Source organism: Desmodus rotundus, chromosome 9 (genome assembly GCF_022682495.2).
Source record: "Desmodus rotundus isolate HL8 chromosome 9, HLdesRot8A.1, whole genome shotgun sequence".
Taxonomy (NCBI): domain Eukaryota; kingdom Metazoa; phylum Chordata; class Mammalia; order Chiroptera; family Phyllostomidae; genus Desmodus; species Desmodus rotundus.
In genome coordinates, this window is record NC_071395.1 from 75,966,739 (window position 1) to 75,982,727 (window position 15,989).

General features: G+C 46.3%; 1 protein-coding gene across 2 annotated transcripts in view; it reads right to left on the reverse strand.

Moving 5' to 3' along the window:
• The window catches only part of RAP1GAP2 (RAP1 GTPase activating protein 2), a 209,488-nt gene extending 199,235 nt beyond the window's left edge, over positions 1-10,253 (reverse strand). For both annotated transcript variants that reach the window (XM_053911457.1, XM_053911455.1), the window contains exon 1: positions 10,189-10,253. In XM_053911457.1, the coding sequence (XP_053767432.1) occupies positions 10,189-10,238 (50 nt within the window). In that variant the 5' untranslated portion in view covers positions 10,239-10,253. The remainder of the gene's footprint in view (positions 1-10,188) is intronic.
• Positions 10,254-15,989: the final 5,736 nt, after the last annotated feature.

The window sequence follows — 15,989 nt, forward strand, 5'->3', positions numbered from 1 at the left end:
GAGTTCCAGTTTCCTTCCCATCACTATTGGTTCCCTGTACATTTTCCTTTGTTTCTCTTAGCATAGGCTTCATTTTTTCATCTGGTTTTCGAACAGATTCAACCAATTCTGTGAGCATCTTGATAACCAGTGTTTTGAACTGTGCATCTGATAGGATGGCTATCTCTTCATCGCTTAGTTGTATTTTTTCTGGAACTTTGAGCTGTTCTTTCATTTGGGTCATTTTTTTTTGTCTTGGGGTGCCTGAGCCATGAAAGGTTAAGTGCCTAAGGCAGGTTCTGCTGAAAAGACCGATGCGCCCGACTGTCTCCGAACGTGCAGGTAAAAATGCTGGAAGTACTTGTCCCCGTGTAAAAAGTATACCCGCATCCACACAACTGCGGCTCCTTGGAAAAAAGCACGTTCTCGGTGGAAGGGATCGCTGCTCTTTTTTGGAAAAGCTTTTTAAAAGTTAATCGTCTGAAGTTGAAAGGAGGCACTTGGAAGGAGTGAGTCCTTTGTCACTGGAGGTATGTAAGCAGAGGGTGGGCAGGGGAATTCAAGCACCAGATAAGAGTCCATTCTCCAAGTCCCCTACAGTAATGAGACACCAGACTCCTTGGTTTTACAGCAGGACAAGGAGGGGTGGGTCACGGGTCAAATATCAGGCTTAGTTAGGTCTTCAGCAGTTCAAGAGTCCCAGCCACCTTCCAGACAGACAGACAGCCTACAGCAAGGATGGGGGAAGCTGGGCTGGGCAAGGTGAACACAGAAGGATCTCTCCTACTGGCCACCTCCTGCTGGCAGAACTGTGCCTCCATTAACTAATTCAACATTTAACTGGGTGCCTATTATGATGAACCAGAGACTTAATCCCAGCCCTCCTGGAGTTCACAGTTTTGTGGGAACAACAAGAACAAACATCACTACAAAGAGGCCCCTTTGTTACCAGTGGGAGTATCAGCGGTACAACCCTTCTGTGGGACAACCGGACCATGCCTGTCTGAGTTACAATCACACTTCCCAGTAGCCCGACGACCCCCTTTTGGAGAATTAATCTACAGACTCTAGCACGTGGACTAGGTGATCTGTGGTGTTGTTTATAACAACGAAAGGCTGGAACAGGACCCATCAGTAGGTGCATCCGTATAGTAAGGCAGCGAGCAGCCATTGCTTTACAACACATGCTTCCAATGAGAGCCTTCCTGTGTGCTTCATGCAGTGCTCTCCTAGATACATTCTTAAGATAATAAAAAAAAATCAGATGCAGAAAGAGCAGTATGTGTAATTTATGCCAAAAAGGGGACAGGAATAAAGTACAAATTCATAGTTTCTTATCTTTATAGACGAAACTCTAGAGACACAAGAGGTAATATAGTTATCTGGGTGGGGAGAAGGGGGGACTGGGTGACTGAGAGTGCAGGAGAGTGACTTTTTAACAATGAATCTTTTCACACAGGAGAGGTATCGCCTATTCCAAACGTTTGCTCTGTGTGTGTGTGTGTGTGTGTGTGTGTGGTTACAAACTGCATAAATTGCTACGCAAACGAATCGTGAAGATGCCCTGACACTGCCCCGTGGGCTCAGCCTACTTGCTGGGGCGGGAGGTTCCCCGGGGGCAGGCTTGCTGGAGAAGAGAGGGCTTTCCTTGCTCCCCTGGCCTCCCATATCAGAGCATCCGCCCCGCCCCTTTCCCTTCACTCTCCTTCACACGATCTGATGGGCATTTGGGGGAGATCATCCGGGCTGCTGGGTGGAAAAGAGCGAGGCAGCCAGGTTAGATGCTGTTGCAGGTGTCAGGTGGGACAGTGGTGGCTTGTGAAGGGGGCCAGCGCTGGAGATGGAGTGAAATAGGAGGACTCTCAAGTGAGCTAAGGAGGTGGTGCTGGCTAGACCCAGTGGTGGGTTGGACACGGGTGAGGAGGAGACAGGCACAAAGTTGTTCCCAAGTTCCAGGTGGCTGCGCAAGGACAGGATTGGGGGGACCATCCTGATTTTAATTTGAGAATTGACCCTCCTCTGTGGCCTGTTTCTTGCCCCAAATTGACACTCCTCTCGCAAAACCTGGCTCAAAACTAGGCTCCTCCAGGAAGCCCACCCTGACTAATGCCATCCTATCTGATGAGGTTTCCACGCCTTTTCCTGTCCTTGGGCTCCTCGGGACTCAGCCTTGAATGACTCACTCTTGCCATCTCCATGGGAGCAACTAATAACACCAACTGCCTCCGAAGAAGAGAACTGAGTGGCTGGGGAGCATTGTAACTGCTTTAATGCTTTTTGAATTTGAACTATGGGAGTATAATATGTTTTCAATGTTTTTTTAATTTGAGAACTCTGTTGATCATGGAGTCTTAGGTCATTAGGAAAAAAAAAAACAAAACAGGTCACTTATCAGTCCAACAGCTTTATTTTACAGATGAGGACAAACAAGCAAGAGCCAAGACCAAACAGTGGTACCCCTCACTCACAGGCTGACAGACCTTGACCCCACAAGGCACCCACAGGTGCCTAGGCTGAGAGAGGAATATGACCACTCAGGAACCATCCCCACCCAAACCCCCTCCACACCCACCACCCACCCCTGCCAATAGGGGAGTGCAAACAGCCTGACACAAGCACCACCTCTACCTCCTCGCCCCAGCCAGCACCCGGCCACCCTTCCCCTCCCCCCTCCCAGAGACAGGTGGAAGGGACTGTCCCCCACTATTTGCAGGCACCCTGACCTGGTTCCACTTACTCATATTAGCTGTAGGTGAGTGCTTTTTCCATTGTGAGCCCCAGATTCCTCATCTGTCAAATGGGAGTAACAATAATGGCCACTTTGAAGGGTTATTGCAAGGATTAAATGAGATGATGTGAGGGATGCTCTTTGCCACATGGTCATCATTGTCACCTTCCCTCCCCACCATCCTCCCCAGCCCTTCGCCAGTCCACGGGCCTCACATGCTCCACCAGTGACAGACAAACCCACTCCCTAAATTCTTTCCTCTAAGCCTCACATCACACTCCTTGGAACTTGCGGGTCCCATTTTGGAGATGAGGAAGAAGAGACTCAGGGGAAGGAAATGAATTTGTCCAAGGTCACTCACACAGGAAGCAGCAGAGGCCTGCCTTTCTTGCACCTTTTGCCCGTGGCATCCAGTTTTCTCCTGACCAGTCTGCTCCACACACACATCCTTTCCTTCCTCCGCACCAGCCCCTCTTCTGAACCATCTTGTCCAGCTCCTCCCCTGACCCAGAGGGTTAGTGTCCTCCCACTGCATATCAAGTATCACCCAAACTGCTCACCTGAGACATCCTCCCCCACTTTGCTCCCTTCCAGACTATCCCGCCATTACATGCCACCCCTCCACATTGACACAGAAAAACCCCAGCATCCCTGGCTGCCTGCCCTTCTTGAAATGTGCTCTGCCTTTTCTTATCTTGGAGCCTTTACTCAGCCTGTGCTCTGACCTGAACTGCTCGCCCTCCATCTCTGCCCCAGACCTGCCGACCCTACCCCAGTGGCTCAACCCACTAAGCCCAAACCCCAGCCAGAATCCAGGTCGGCTCCAAGGTTCCCAAGATGCTTTGCTTAACCTTGTTCACAACGTTGCTCTCTGCTCGCCTGTGAGTTATTTATGAGCCTGTCTCCCTGCTAGAGTGTGAAACTATGTCTGATCATCTCTGAAAACAATGCAACATCCTCACGAAGCCCTCTGGCCAACCAAGCCAACCTTCCATAGAAATCACAACAGTCAATGAGTGATCATCGACTCATAACATCCTTGGGAAGCTCAAATTATCTCCATTAATGAGTCCAGTTTAATTGACAAAGTGTATCTGCTGAATTGGACCACATTGAATATAAGGAAAAACAGAACACCTCCCATCCCCAAATATTTCCCTTATTAACCTGCCACATCCTTGAAATTCTGTTGACCAGTACATTGAAGATTAAATACAGCAGAAGGTCAGCCTTGGAAACCAATTATCAGCTATTAAAACTTTAGCAAAAACCAGCTTCTCAGATTCTCCTTGAGAGAGTAGGAGTCCAGAGTCCTGGGCATTGGCAGGAACACACTGAAGGGAATGAGGAGAGAAAAGGAAGGGCAGGAGCTTGTAATAGAGACAGGTCCTAGGTGTAGGGCTGGGCGACACCGCCAGGAGGATGCAACCCATCGCCATGGAGAGAAAGGTCTGGCCCTTCACAGGCTGCACCTGTTTTTTAGGTTGAATACTGGGGAAGGTCAGGCAGTCACTGAAACCTGAACCTTGACAACGTAATGCTAAGTGGAAGAAGCCAGTCACAAAAGACCACATACTCTATGATTCCATCGATAGGAAATGTCCAGAATTAGCAGATCCATAGAGACAGAAAGTGGATTAGAGGTTGCTTCAGGCTGCGGGGAGGGGGGTTAGGAAGGCAGTGGAGAAGCAGGACAGCTAAAGGCCATGGGGTTTCTTCTGAGGGTGATGAAATGTTCTAAAATTGATTACGGTGATAGTACGATTTTTTTTAATGGTTGCACGATTTGGCAGATGTACCATGAACCATTTAATTTTGCACTTTAAATAGGTGAGTTGTGTGATATATGCTGTTATAAAAAATAAATAAATATCCATGAGTGTGTACTGAAACAAATGACTGAAAAATACATGAATGATGGAAAAGGGACAAACCTCTCACCAGAAGAATTCCAGGAGCCTGACAGACACCTCAGCCAGGTGACCAAGGTCAACATGACAAAGTGTCACCTCAGCCAAGGTGACAAGTCAGATTGACAGCATGTACCTTTGATGTGATGTGATGAAAGTGGCACTCTCTCCCTGTGGTCCTCTTCCCCAAACCCATAGTTCCAGTCTGATTATGAGAAAAACATTCCAATTAAGGGACATTCTACAAAATAGGACCAGCACTCCTCAAACTGGCAAGGTCACCAAAACCATGGAAAGTCTGAGAAACTGTCACAGCCGAGAGGATACTCAGGAGGCATGACAAGTAAATGGGTTGCAGAATCCAGATAGGACCCCAGAACCAAAAAAAAAAAAAGACATTAGGGAAAAACTAAGGAATCTGAATAAGCCGTGGACTTCAGTTAACAATATGACACTGTTGGCTCATTAATGTGACATATGCACCATACTCTAGGATGCGAATAAGGGGGACACAGGGGTGGGGCATAGGGGACTCTCTGTACTATCATCTCATTGTTCTGTAAATCTAAAACTGTTCTGAAATAAAAAATTTACTAAAAAGAAATTTTAAGACTGTCCTGGCCAGGTGGCTCAGTTGGTTGGTGAACCAAAAGGTTGTGGGTTTGATCCCCGATGAGGGCGGGGGCGGGGGAGCACATAGGGAAGGTGGCCCATCAATGTCTCGCTCTCACAATGATGTTTCTCCCTCCCTCTCTCTCTCTCTCTCTCTCTCTGTCTTCCTCTCTCCCTTTCTCTCCCTCTAAAATCAATAAACATATCCTCGCGTGAGGATTAAAAAATAATAATTAAAAAAATAAAAATGAAAAAGACTAATTCCCATGATAAACAAAGAGCTTTCACAAATGAATATAAAACAAATATGTAATGAGCAAACCAATAAGGAAAAAAGGGCAAAGGAAATTAATGAGTAGTTTACAAAAATAGAAACACAAATAACCAAGAAACATTAAAAAATGCAACTTTCTTCAAGTAACTAAATGAAAATTAAAACAATGACAGACCATTTTTCACTGGTGAGACTGGCCAAGATTTACGTTTGTTAATTCCCAGTGTGAGCAAATTGGCGGAGAGTGGCACCTCACACATCATCAGAGATAACAGAAAATGGAACAGTTTCTTTGGACATCAGGTTGGCAGCATCTTTTACAACGTGCTCATGCCTTTTCTCTGCCTCGTCATTTTGAAGACCATATCCAACCACTATCTCTCTGCATGTTTGCATGCAACAGGTTCAGAGATGTTCACTGCAACAATGTTCGTAATATCGAAATATTTAAAATGCCCTAAAAGGTCATCAATAGAGGCCAAGAGAAGAAATTACAGTCCAACTTACAATGGAATACTGTGCAGCCAGTTAAAAAAAAAACTTCCAGAGCACTCTATACTGTTTAATTATTATTATTATTAAGGAGAAACACCAATATGCCGTTCCACTTATTCATGCACTCATTGGTTGCTTTTTGTAAATGCCCTGACTGGGAATCAAACCCACGCCCTTGGTGTATGGGACAATGCTCTAACCGACTGAGCCAGGGCTCTATACTGTGTTTGAACCACTCACACAGCCTTGGCTCCTAGTCGCTGTCAGCTCCCTGTCCCGGACTCTAAGGCCAACCATCAGAAACTGGGCAGGGCTCAGCACAGGCCTCAGGGTCAGTAAGAATGCTGAAAACCATACGATTTAATGTCTTGAACTGATGAACCCAATAAGATTCTAATTTAATGTTTTAGAGAAGGAGAGTCTGAAGGAAGAGGGCTATTCTGGAAGGACAAGTAGACATGAGTTGCTGTTTGTTTTCGGGGTTTTCTTAATGTGTCCATCATTATAATTGCATATTTTCACTGCCCTAAAAATCCTCTGTGGTCTGTCTGTTCATCTCTCCCCTCACACTCCCCTCCCCCCCACCGCCACACAAAAGCCTGGCAACCCCTGATCTTTTCAGTCTTCTTAGTTTTGCCTGATCCAGAACGTCATATAGTTGGAATCATACAGCACATAGGTTTTCCAGATTGGCATTTTTTCACTTAGCGATACGCATTTAAGGTCCTCCATGTTTTTTATAGCTTAAGAGCTCATTTCTTTTTAGTGCTGATTAATATTCCATTGTTTGGATGCACTAATTTACTTGTCCATTCACCTCCTGAAGGATGCCTTGGTTGCTTCCAAGGCTGGGCAATTATGAATTAAGATTCTGTTAACATCCATGTGCCATTTTGTGTGTGTGTGGATGTAAGTTTTTAACTCCCTTGGGTAAATAATTGCAGGGTCGTATGGTAAGAGTATATTTAGTTTTGTAAGAAATCATCAACCTGTCTTCCAAAGTGATAGTACCAGTTTGCGTTCCCACCAACAATATTAGAGACTTCCTGTTGCTCCCCATTCTCACCAACACCTGGCGTCATCAGTGTTCCAGGAGTTGGTCATCCCAAAGGTGTGCAGTGGTATCTCACTGTTGTTTTAAACCACTACTTTTTTTAAAAGCATACAGTTCAACAGATTATTGACATGTCTTTTAAAAGATCCCAATTCTCCCACAAATTCAAACATGCTAATTTACCACACTTAGACCTTAAGCAAAGGTTCTGCCTTGGGTTTTCACTTTTAAAAAGCATATGAAGCATTTTGTTTTATGAGAGAACCGCTGACGTCTTGCCCCATATTCTGTGGCCACTTAGGTGTGCCAGTGGCCTTATGCACTGTGAATACGGTTAGCCAATCTGAACAGCTGAAGAACTTTTAATACCAAGGAGCTTCATAGCTATGCACACGAATTCATTTCCTGTAAAACTAGTGTGCCCTGCCACAGCTTATGGTGTGAATCTAGTCATCTCTTTTTTTTCTAATTAATAGCTTGAATGCTCTCTCCCCCTCAAAGTCTATTATTATAAAGCTTAATATCTTGCTTTTGAATTCTCCAAAACCTCAGAGAAAACTTCAACCTGCCTCTGGTTCTCACCAGAACCCAACCATGCTGGCACCCTGATCTTGGACTTCCAGCCTCCAGAACTATGAGAAAATCAATTTCTGTTGTTTAAGCCACTCAGTCTGAGGTATTTTTTTTTTTAATTTACTTATAAGAGTGCTTCTTACATTTGCCATATTAACATTTAACCTACTATGTGGAAATACTGTTATCTTTTAACCTTATTAAAGGTTTTCATGACTGTTTTTGTTGCCCAATAAGCCACCATTCATCACCCTCTCCCACCAGGAAGATCTATGGTTTTGGATGGAGCTGACCCCAGCCCAGCTCCATGGGTGGGCACAGGACCCAGCCTGGCCAATCTAAGCAGTCCATCTCCCTGACCACAGTGATTGGCTCAGGGATGTCCATGTGACCCAAATGATGCCAATGAAATGGCATCCTGAGACTTTGGCTGGAACCACTGAGAAGAAAAGCTATCTTTCCACCATGGTTGAAGGTCGCTAATCTGGGGAGCTGCCTGCAATCGACAGCCACCTTGCCTCCACAAGGGAATGAAAGAGGAACAGAAGGAAGTAGAGGGAGAGAGCAGACTATTATTTGGTGATATTATTTGAGCATCTGAATGCAGTTGTGCCTGAAACATGGAGAGAACTGGAGTTTTCAGTTCTATAAACCAGTAAATTCCCTTTTTCTCTTAAGCCAGTTTGAGTTGAGCAAACTGACTCGATCTGAAATCCTGGAACAAGGGGCCAAAGCTGGCCCTGTTGGGAGCACGCGGTGGGGATCAGAGGGTTTCTTGCCCTGAGGAGAGCTCCCTGCCAGGCTGCCTCCCTGCTCAAGTCACATCTTCAGGGCCTTCTCAAAGCAATATGCTTTAACCTGGGGGTGAAAGGTGACCCAAAACATAATTAGAGACCCTAACAATGATTCATGCATCAACAGGTCCACCCCAAGATCCAGCCCAGCTGGGCAGCACCAGGGTAGAGAGAGAGAGTCAGAGCAGAAACCCAAGCTCTGTCCCTTTAAAACCGCCTGTGTCCTCCTCCGTGAAGCGGCGAAGGTGAAGAAGGAAGGAATTAAACTAAGCAAACTTCGTTTCATCTGGGAAGTCCTGGGGTCCTGGGGTGATACTTCCTTTTCAGGGAGAGGACACTAAGTAACTGCCAGTTCCCTGCCAGCCCTTCAAAGAGATTATCTCCACTTTTATCTGACTTGTGCATCTGGGGCTTCATTTGGAGAGTGGTTCAACTGCTAAATAATAATTTTGAATATTTGGACTTTGATCCTTGGAATCCTCCCAGGATGCGGGTGGGTGGGCAGGCTCCAAACCCCATGGCCCCTCCTGCTCTGACATGCTGGGACTTTCTGACAGCAAACTTGGATGTGTGGCCAGGCTGGGTGGGATGCAGCAGAACAGAAGATCAGTTATGCAAGACCTGGGTTCAAACTCTGACGCTACCACTTGCTTGCTGGGTGACCTTGACTAACCCTTTCCTTCTCTGAGCCTCAGTTTCCCCTTCTGTAAAACAGGGGTGCTAGCTAATACCTTCTTCCTCTGAGTATCACCGTGAAGAGTAACTGGGTCGACGCCTGGCCCCTGATTATGGTGGAAGCAGTAGGAAGTGCTCGGGAAGCCCTGGTAGCCTCCATTGCCGATAATGTTGCTGTTGTTATTTGCATTTGGGCTACAGATGTACCTGGTGACGTGTATCTGATACGCTACTTCAGAGATGTCCCCTGGCCCTGGTGTGGGTGGGATGATGTGGGATGGGGAGAGGTCCGGGCCAGATTTCCTCCTTGGACGCCTGGAGGCCTCCCAGGGCCGGGGTGAGCTGAGCGGACTGTCCTGCATTCTAGGCCCCGCCCAGCAGAGATCAAGTCTCTGGCTGATGCAGCCTCGACATTCGGACACCAGGGACAGGAGCCCAACCCAGGTGACTGGGCTGCGTGATGCGTCTGAAACCTCTCAGCCAGCAGTCCCGTAACCCGACACCCGCAGACTCTGATTTCCCAGCCTGGCCGGGCTGCGGTGGGGGTCGGGGCAAACAGCCCCCACAGTTTCCCCGACCCCCACAGTGAAACCTCTTCCCTCGCCTCTGAGGCCTCCTTCTCCAAGCCCCCATCCCCAAAGTGCCCACCCCCAGGGGTCCCTGTTTAGGTGGACGAGGGCGTCTCCTTCAACAGGGGAGCCGAGGGCTGCGGTTGTGCCTTCTCCAGGCCCAAGTCCTTGGCCCGACCCCGAGCAGCAGGAGTGGAGTTTAGGCAGGGGACCCCCACTGTAAAAATAGAAAAGAGAAGTGGAGGGGAGGGGGAGGAAAGGAGGGAAGTCCTGCCGATTAGCTTGTAGAAGGAGCACCCGAGTCCCTCCAAAGCTTGAAGTCAAGGACTGGGTCCCGGGTGCCAGCGCCTCTTTCCCTGGAGAGCCCGAAGAGCGGGCGCGGGGATGCGGGATGGTGGCGAACAGGCAGCCCGGCGCCTCTCCTTAAACCCGGCCCCGAAGCCTCAGCTCGAAAAGAAACTTTGGGCCAATGGCCCCGCTCCTTTCCGCGCCCGTCCAAGCCCCCGACCCCCGGCGCCCACTCACCAGCGCACCAGCTGCCAGCGCTTCTCCCCCGGCGCCCCGCGGCCCGCCATGCCTGGCCGGCCGGCCGCCTTGTCCCTGCTGCCGCAGACCGGAGCCGAGGGTGCGCTCGCAGTCCGAGGTGAGGCGCCGGCACCGGCGGGCGGGGCGGGGCGGGCACGAGGTACTGCGCCGGGAGCCCCGGCAATGTGTTCGAGCCGCGCTCTCCTCCCCACTGCCCCGGTGGGCCTCGCGCCGCGTCCCTGGAGCCTGGCTGGGTCCCCCCGCTGCTCTGCTGCAGCCGGAAGGACCACACCCTGTCCCCTCACCGCCTTCTTCCCTCACCCACTCGTGGAGCAGCGCACAAGAGCCGGTGCCTTTGGAGCACTGGGCGAGGAGTCAGGTTCTCCAAGTTCCACTGGGAGGGAAACCGGACTTGCTCCGTGACCAGAGGCGATCTACTTGCTCCATCTGTGCCTTACTCCCTATGACACCTGTTCTACCTACCAAGAAAGTTATGCATAAAAATTAAACTCTGGATGCTTAAAATAAATACTAATGTGCTCGACAGATTATTAAAAATATTTTAAGGCTACAATAATTGAAACAGAAAGGCATTGGCCAGGCACACTGCCCAGCCCTAGGACTAGCTCTTCCCAAGACTTCAACCCACTTCACCCCAGGAATCGGTTCACTTCTGCAGCTTAGCAGAGACCAGCCTGGCCCGCAGCATCATGGGACCATGCGTGGCAAGCCAGGTTTGAAGGAGCTGAGTTTTAGAAATGTTGCTTAAGCACAAACGTTTGCCTTCACGTTGCCCTTCCAATTCACCTGCTTCCAATAAAAGGACAACACACGTCCTTTCCAAGAGGAAACTTATGCGGAGAGAAAAAGAACATGGCTCCAATATGAAGACCTGGGGGCTTACCTTCTACCTAGGGACTGTGGGCCATCCCCAGGAGAACCAGGAAAGTGTGCAGAGAATCCAAATGACATTTGTCATTATATCCGTAGGTACCTTCCCCAGTGTTCAACAAAAATCAAGACTGCATAAACCCTAAGAATCCTCCCCTGGGCTTGCCACTATGTCCCAACTAAAGAAGCGACAGAACGCAACAGGGTCGTGAAGAATGTGACCCACACAGAGGCATCCTGTAAAAGGAAGGCGGGAAGGAGATAGGGAGGAGGGAGATTGTCGGCTTGCCTTCAACCTCTGAGTGTAGTGTCTAGCAGGAGGCTAGCAATTGCCTTTGAGCCTCCGTTTTTTGCTTTTTGTTTTTAGCATCTTTGCTTTAAGCCTCCCCCAGATAATAATTAACATGGGGACCAAGAAAACAGAATAAAAGGGCCAAAATCATCCCCCAAGGTCTGTGTGTGTGTCCTGTGTTTCCAATTAGTGGGGGAATGATAATGGGACAATTAGTTAACCATTTATGGGAGGGAAGCAAGGTCTCTATTTCACATCACAAAATATATTTCAGATGAATTATAAATATAAGTGCGTGCATATATTAAAGACTAGAAAACCATATAGGTAAGTATTGACATTATATTAAAGTGGAGATAGATTTTTTAAAGCTTGACATCAAAGGCAGAAGCCATAAAGAAGAAATTAATGGATTGACTAAAAATAAAAATATTTAACCTTACTACATCACAAAAACACAACAAGCAAAATTAAAAGGCAAATGTCAGACTAGTTTCTAAAAATGTATGTCGGCATTTATACATCCATGTTCGTAGCAGCATTATTCACAATAGCTGAGGGATGGAAGCAACCCAAGTGTCCACAGACAGATGAGTGAATAAAGAAAATCTGGTATCAGCACCCAGTGGAAATTTATTCAGAGGGAAATTCTGGCACACGCTACAACATGGATGAACCTTGAGGATATTATGCTAAGTGAAAGAAGCCACACACAAAAGGACAAGGTATGATTCCACGCATATAAGGTACCTACAATAGTCAGATTTATAGAGACAGAAAGTAGAATGGTGGCTACCAGCATCTGAAAAAAGGGCATCGTTCCAATACACCAAGGTAGTGGGTCTGATCCCCAGTCAGGGCACATATAAGAAGCAACCCATGAATGAATAACTAAGTGGAATGATAAACCAATGTTTCTCTCTCTCTCACCAATAAATTTATTTTAAAAATAGTAAAAACAGTAAGTTTTATGACATGTGTATTTGCCTGTAAAAATTAAAATATTGAAAGTTTTCTTGTAAAGGAATAAAAAATGATGAACACTCCAATAAAGAAATGAGCAGACATGAACAATTTACAAAAGAAATATAAGTGGCAAATGCACACACTTTATAAATTCAATCTTGCTAGAAATTAAGCACTTGAAAAGTTAAATGTGATACTGGTTTTTTTTACTTGTCAAATTTGGAACTGTTGATTGATTTTTAATTGCCCCACACAGGGTTTGTATAGAGAAGGAAAGTGGACACTCCTGACCTTGACTGAGGCTGAAGTACAAATTGGTCCAATCCTGGTGCATGGCGACTCTAGTTAATAATACCATATGGTATATTTGAAAGTTGTTAAGAGAGTAGATCACAAGAAAAAACTAACTATGTGTGGCGATGGGTGTTGACTAGACTTACTGTGGTGGTCACTTCACAGTGTATACATGTATTGAGCCATTATGTTATACACTTGAAACAAATAGCGTTATATGGGAACTATATCTCAACTTTTTAAAAAATATATATTTCAAACTAAAAAAATGTTAACGAACAGAACTAGCATATTAATATATTCATTGAAAAATCTGGAAGAACTACAGGAATATATAAAAAAAGTGATTTATCTCCGGGTGGATAAAGTTACAGTGATTTCTATTTTATTCTTTTTCTTATATATATAGTCTACTTTTTCTAAATAAACATGTGCACTAAGAAAAAACACAATCAAAGTCACTTTAAATAATTCAGCTACCAGGATGATCATCATGTCACTATAACACTAAAACGTAGAAATGACCGGGCGTTTAAACCACAGGGGACAGACAGACAGGGCGTGCTGGGGTCCGCCCACACGCAGAACAGCACCGTGCACACCAGACAGAGGTTCACACTGCACTGCTGAGTTAAAGGAGGACTGCAAAGTAAGGTGTCCAAAATATGTATGATGTTACGTGTACAAGAAAAAGGGGCTCTTTACAAAATGTTGGGAGTTGTTATGACTGGGAGGTATAAACGGGCAATTTCGTTTTCATATCTTTACTTGTCTAGAATTCCTAATTTTTCTACACTAAATAAGGAGAAAAAGTAATTTTTAAGACATAGATATTGATTAGCAGATGAGAACACAAAATGGTCTTTAGGAGGTCTCCAAGATACAAGTGGGAAAAGCACAAGGCAGAGCAGGCCGTGGTGCTGTGCGATCCAGCCAGCGCCCTAGAAATGAACAACTGTGTGTGTGCGTGCCTGTGTGCACAGAATCTGTTCATGGCAGAAAACTGTGGGCAGCAAAGTTGAGGATGGAGGATGAGTAGGGTTTAACTTTTAAGCATCAGCATTCCTATTTCATAAGGTATTTTAAAGAATTCCCTGGATAATAATGTATATAAATCCATATTACCTGGATGGTGAGATTGCAGACTCTTCATTTTCTTCATTAGAAACATTTCAGAGTATTTTAAAATAATAATGTATTTCAAACAATAAATGGCAAAAACCAGTCACAAATATCCAATTATCTTTAAGAGGTTGCAAGAATGGTGAAGACTATATAGAAACATGAAAAAAAGTTATGATACAATGTGGGTGAACAAAATCAGATAGTTATGCCATGGAAACAACTATGTAAGTCATCGTGAGTTAGAAAACAATTCACAGAAATAATACTAGTCACATTAGGGCTGTAGGATTATAGATATATCTTTTATTGCATTTCTCAGCCTTACTAAAGAGCAATTCTAACATTTCTCTAATAAAACATAATGTTAACAAGAACTGGCTGCAGAAAGTGGTGCATTTAAGGTAAAATGTGGAGCATCACGCCTGGCAAAGCTAAGGGGAAAATAAAGGAAAAAAGGGAGCCACAGTCACAGCAGATCACCAAAGACTGTGGAAGTTGGTTGCCCAAGACCATGGAAAGTGATCTGACACGGAGGGATTTAGGGCACATGCAGTGCTGCCTTCAACAGTGCCTGTCAGGTGAGCCCCTGAGCTGTCCCCTAGATGGGTAGATGGAGGAGGATGTGGGCGAGGTTGAGGCACAGGGGATGTGTCTGAGGTCAAACTGTGACCCAGCACACACGCTCACACACACACGCCACACAACAGCTCATTCCTGTTGCCATACCAGTGGTTTAGGAGTAATCAGAAACTCTGAAAGTCAGAGCTGAGATTTTAGGGACCCTTTTGTCTAAATCAGACACAGAAGGTACACTGGCTAAGAAGCTTATCCACAGTAACCTCCGGTTGGCTCTCCAGTCCCAGAGCCCCCAACACACCATCCCTCTAACCTCAGAATCCCAAGGAACCAAGACTGGGTGGTCTTCTGGGGGCCCAAGCTAGACTTGAGAGGCCAGGACAGCATGACCAGAATCTCTGACGAAAAGAGGCTACCACGGTAACACTGTCACCTGCCTCTCTGTTGCATCGAGAAGGGGCCTTGGCGGCCACCGATGGCATCAGTGCATCGGAGCATCGATGCTGGAGTCCGGGAGAGAGCAGCAAGTTGAGCCCAAGCTGGCGAGGAAGGTTGCACCAGATACCTTGTCCCTCCAGAAACTTTCCTCACCTTGGTCCACTCGGCCGTGTCCTGGGAAATCAACCCATACAAACAATGTCAACGGGCTCCCATCACTTCTGGTTCTGCTAGAGATTGACTGGAGGAGGCACCTGTAGAAAATTGGGAGACAGGAGGAGAGCGAGGTCTGGCTATTGATTCCTCAGCTCCCTGTGGATCAGTTACTTCCCTGAGGGAAAGCCACAGCTCTCCCCCCAAATCCATCCTCTCTCAGGTCCAATAACTACTTCTGTTGTCCCTCCAGGCCCAGGGTTGATAACAGCTCTGCCTATCCCTGTCCTTAAACTCTGCCCCCAAAATGATCCTTTTTTTACGTTTCTTCATTTTTTTTAAACAAGTGATCTATTTCAAATGCACCGTCTATTCCCTGCCAGCACACTGACCCATGCAGGGTTGTTACCCAGACAGAACTCAAAAAGTCAGTATTCCAAGCTGTCATGAAGAGATGGAGGAAGCCTGCAGACCTTCCCTGTTTCCCAAACTCACCCTTTTAGCTGGCATTCAAGGCTCTTACCTCCCCCTAAAACTTTCTGCACAAGTGGGTCCATCTCTCCACTGAGGAGCAGGAGGAAACTCACCTCTGGCTTTGACTGGACTGGGATTTGAATCCTGGCCCCACTACTTACAAACTGGGTGGTGTTAAATTTCCAGTAGGATTTCTCTGAAGTTTCAATGAGATTAAGTGGGTAAAGTGCTCAGCTCAAAACAATGGTTATGTCTGAGGCAAGATGTACTCATATACTTTTTATACACTTAAGTTTGCATTGACTTTGTTACAAGTTTAATGTTGAAAATAGAAAAATGATTTCTAAACAGTAGTTAAAAGATTGCCTGGTACATAGAAAGTACATAATAAATGTTGATTACTATCGTCATCATCTCCGTACTTTATAATGTGTCCCTGGGGCTCCCCACAACTCCATGCAACCAGCCTTGTTTGATATTACTCTGTGTATTGACTGACTGATTAACTCCTCCAAGGATGTGCCCTTAAGTTCCCTGACCCCCGAGTTCATTCCCCAGCTCTGCCTTCACCTGGCTGTCTCTCAGCTCTGCC